The 1,394-nt window shown below is 38.5% G+C and overlaps 1 protein-coding gene across 1 annotated transcript; it reads right to left on the bottom strand.

Moving 5' to 3' along the window:
• Positions 1–111: 111 nt before the first annotated feature.
• On the bottom strand, positions 112–1,382 carry LOC116380879 (very long-chain acyl-CoA synthetase-like). The gene is made up of 2 exons (XM_031842707.1): positions 1,212–1,382; positions 112–972 (listed from the first exon to the last, which is right to left on the bottom strand). The coding sequence occupies exons 1-2, from the start codon at positions 1,320–1,322 to the stop codon at positions 796–798; spliced, it is 288 nt and encodes a 95-aa protein (XP_031698567.1). The 5' UTR covers positions 1,323–1,382; the 3' UTR covers positions 112–795.
• Between the last annotated feature and the right edge of the window lie 12 nt (positions 1,383–1,394).

Genomic DNA, 1,394 nt, shown 5'->3' on the forward strand with positions numbered 1-1,394 from the left:
CCGAAAAAAACCAGAGGTTGCCTTTTGAGTATTTATTCTTTGCACAGAGAGCATTCAATCATCACAACAGAATGCAAACAGTCTCAGTGAGGAAGAACCCCGTGTAAAGTGAACGCACTTTCTTTTTACAGAAGGAGCAACGGTGGGGGCAATGGTACAGACATTTTGGTCTCAAACTGATAGAAACAACAATGAAAAACAAACGTCCAGCAATCAAAAACAAGCGGTGGGACGACCTTGGTGCTGGAACATTCTCATACAACACAGTTACAGTTATCTTTGTGCGCCGGCAAGGTTGAATTCTTCTTTTGCGCAACAATCAGAAAGATACATCTGGGCATGTACGCCAACACAATGAAGTTCAACTGAGTTCAGAGAAAACTAAGTAGAAATATACACTAAGTAAAAATGTACCATTACAAACTCTCAAACCATTTTACATGATACTCGTGTCTTTCCTATAAGCAAAGTATTCATTAGTACATCAGATACTACCTGAGAAAAAGTCCAATAGCCGCTGTCTTAAAGTTTGTTCTCCGGAAACGTCTCATTAAACACTACATCTGTTTATCGATATATAAAGCAACACTTATAATAACACCTTTATTAGACGGAATTAAGCAACAGCAGCATCTCCCGTCTACTACGTGTTATTTATCCATATTACTTTACTACACTCAAATAATATGAGTATTAGTAAAAAATATTTGTTTAGTCGCTGAGCTGAAGGTTCATTATCAAAAGTATAAATGCAGCTGGACTGAAAGCACAGTTTTTTGTACTCTAAGTTCCTACTCATAGTTTGATGTTTCCTGATACGATGGAGCAGTAGACCTGAGCCGTCAGCGGTAGGTAGCTCTTCTCTTTACCATCAAGGATGTAAATAGGGTCCTGGATACGCCCTGGATCGAAACTCTCCTCCACTAACTTCACTTTCATCTGCTTGAAAGTCCCTGTCACCTCCACTGCATTCTAGACAGACGACAGGCACAAAATACTCAGTCAAGTACAGTATCAAAATATCACTACTGCTTCTCATCACATGCTGCAGACACTGTGAGAAAAATGCATCGTCCAATATTGACAAGTGATAGAAACATTCCTTTACAACAGAACAATGTTTGTTTTTCAAATATTTTGTATTATTTCAATTTAATATACAGTTTCTACCAAAAGTGAAATGCAGTAAAGTGTGTATGAAATAAACATACCTGTATTCTTATAAAGCGAGGTCGGGCATATGAAGGCAGGTAGTTAACCACATGGTTATATATTCTACTTCCATCAAACTGGGCACCTTCATTCACAGTGACAGCTGCCATCCCTATCCGGCCCTCATGTCCTACATTGCCAGACAAAATTGAAACAAACAAAGCATTTCTTTACCAATTCCT

The sequence above is a fragment of the Anarrhichthys ocellatus genome, unplaced genomic scaffold (genome assembly GCF_004355925.1).
Source record: "Anarrhichthys ocellatus isolate YVR2014 unplaced genomic scaffold, GSC_Weel_1.0 scaffold9346, whole genome shotgun sequence".
In the NCBI taxonomy this organism is placed as follows: domain Eukaryota; kingdom Metazoa; phylum Chordata; class Actinopteri; order Perciformes; family Anarhichadidae; genus Anarrhichthys; species Anarrhichthys ocellatus.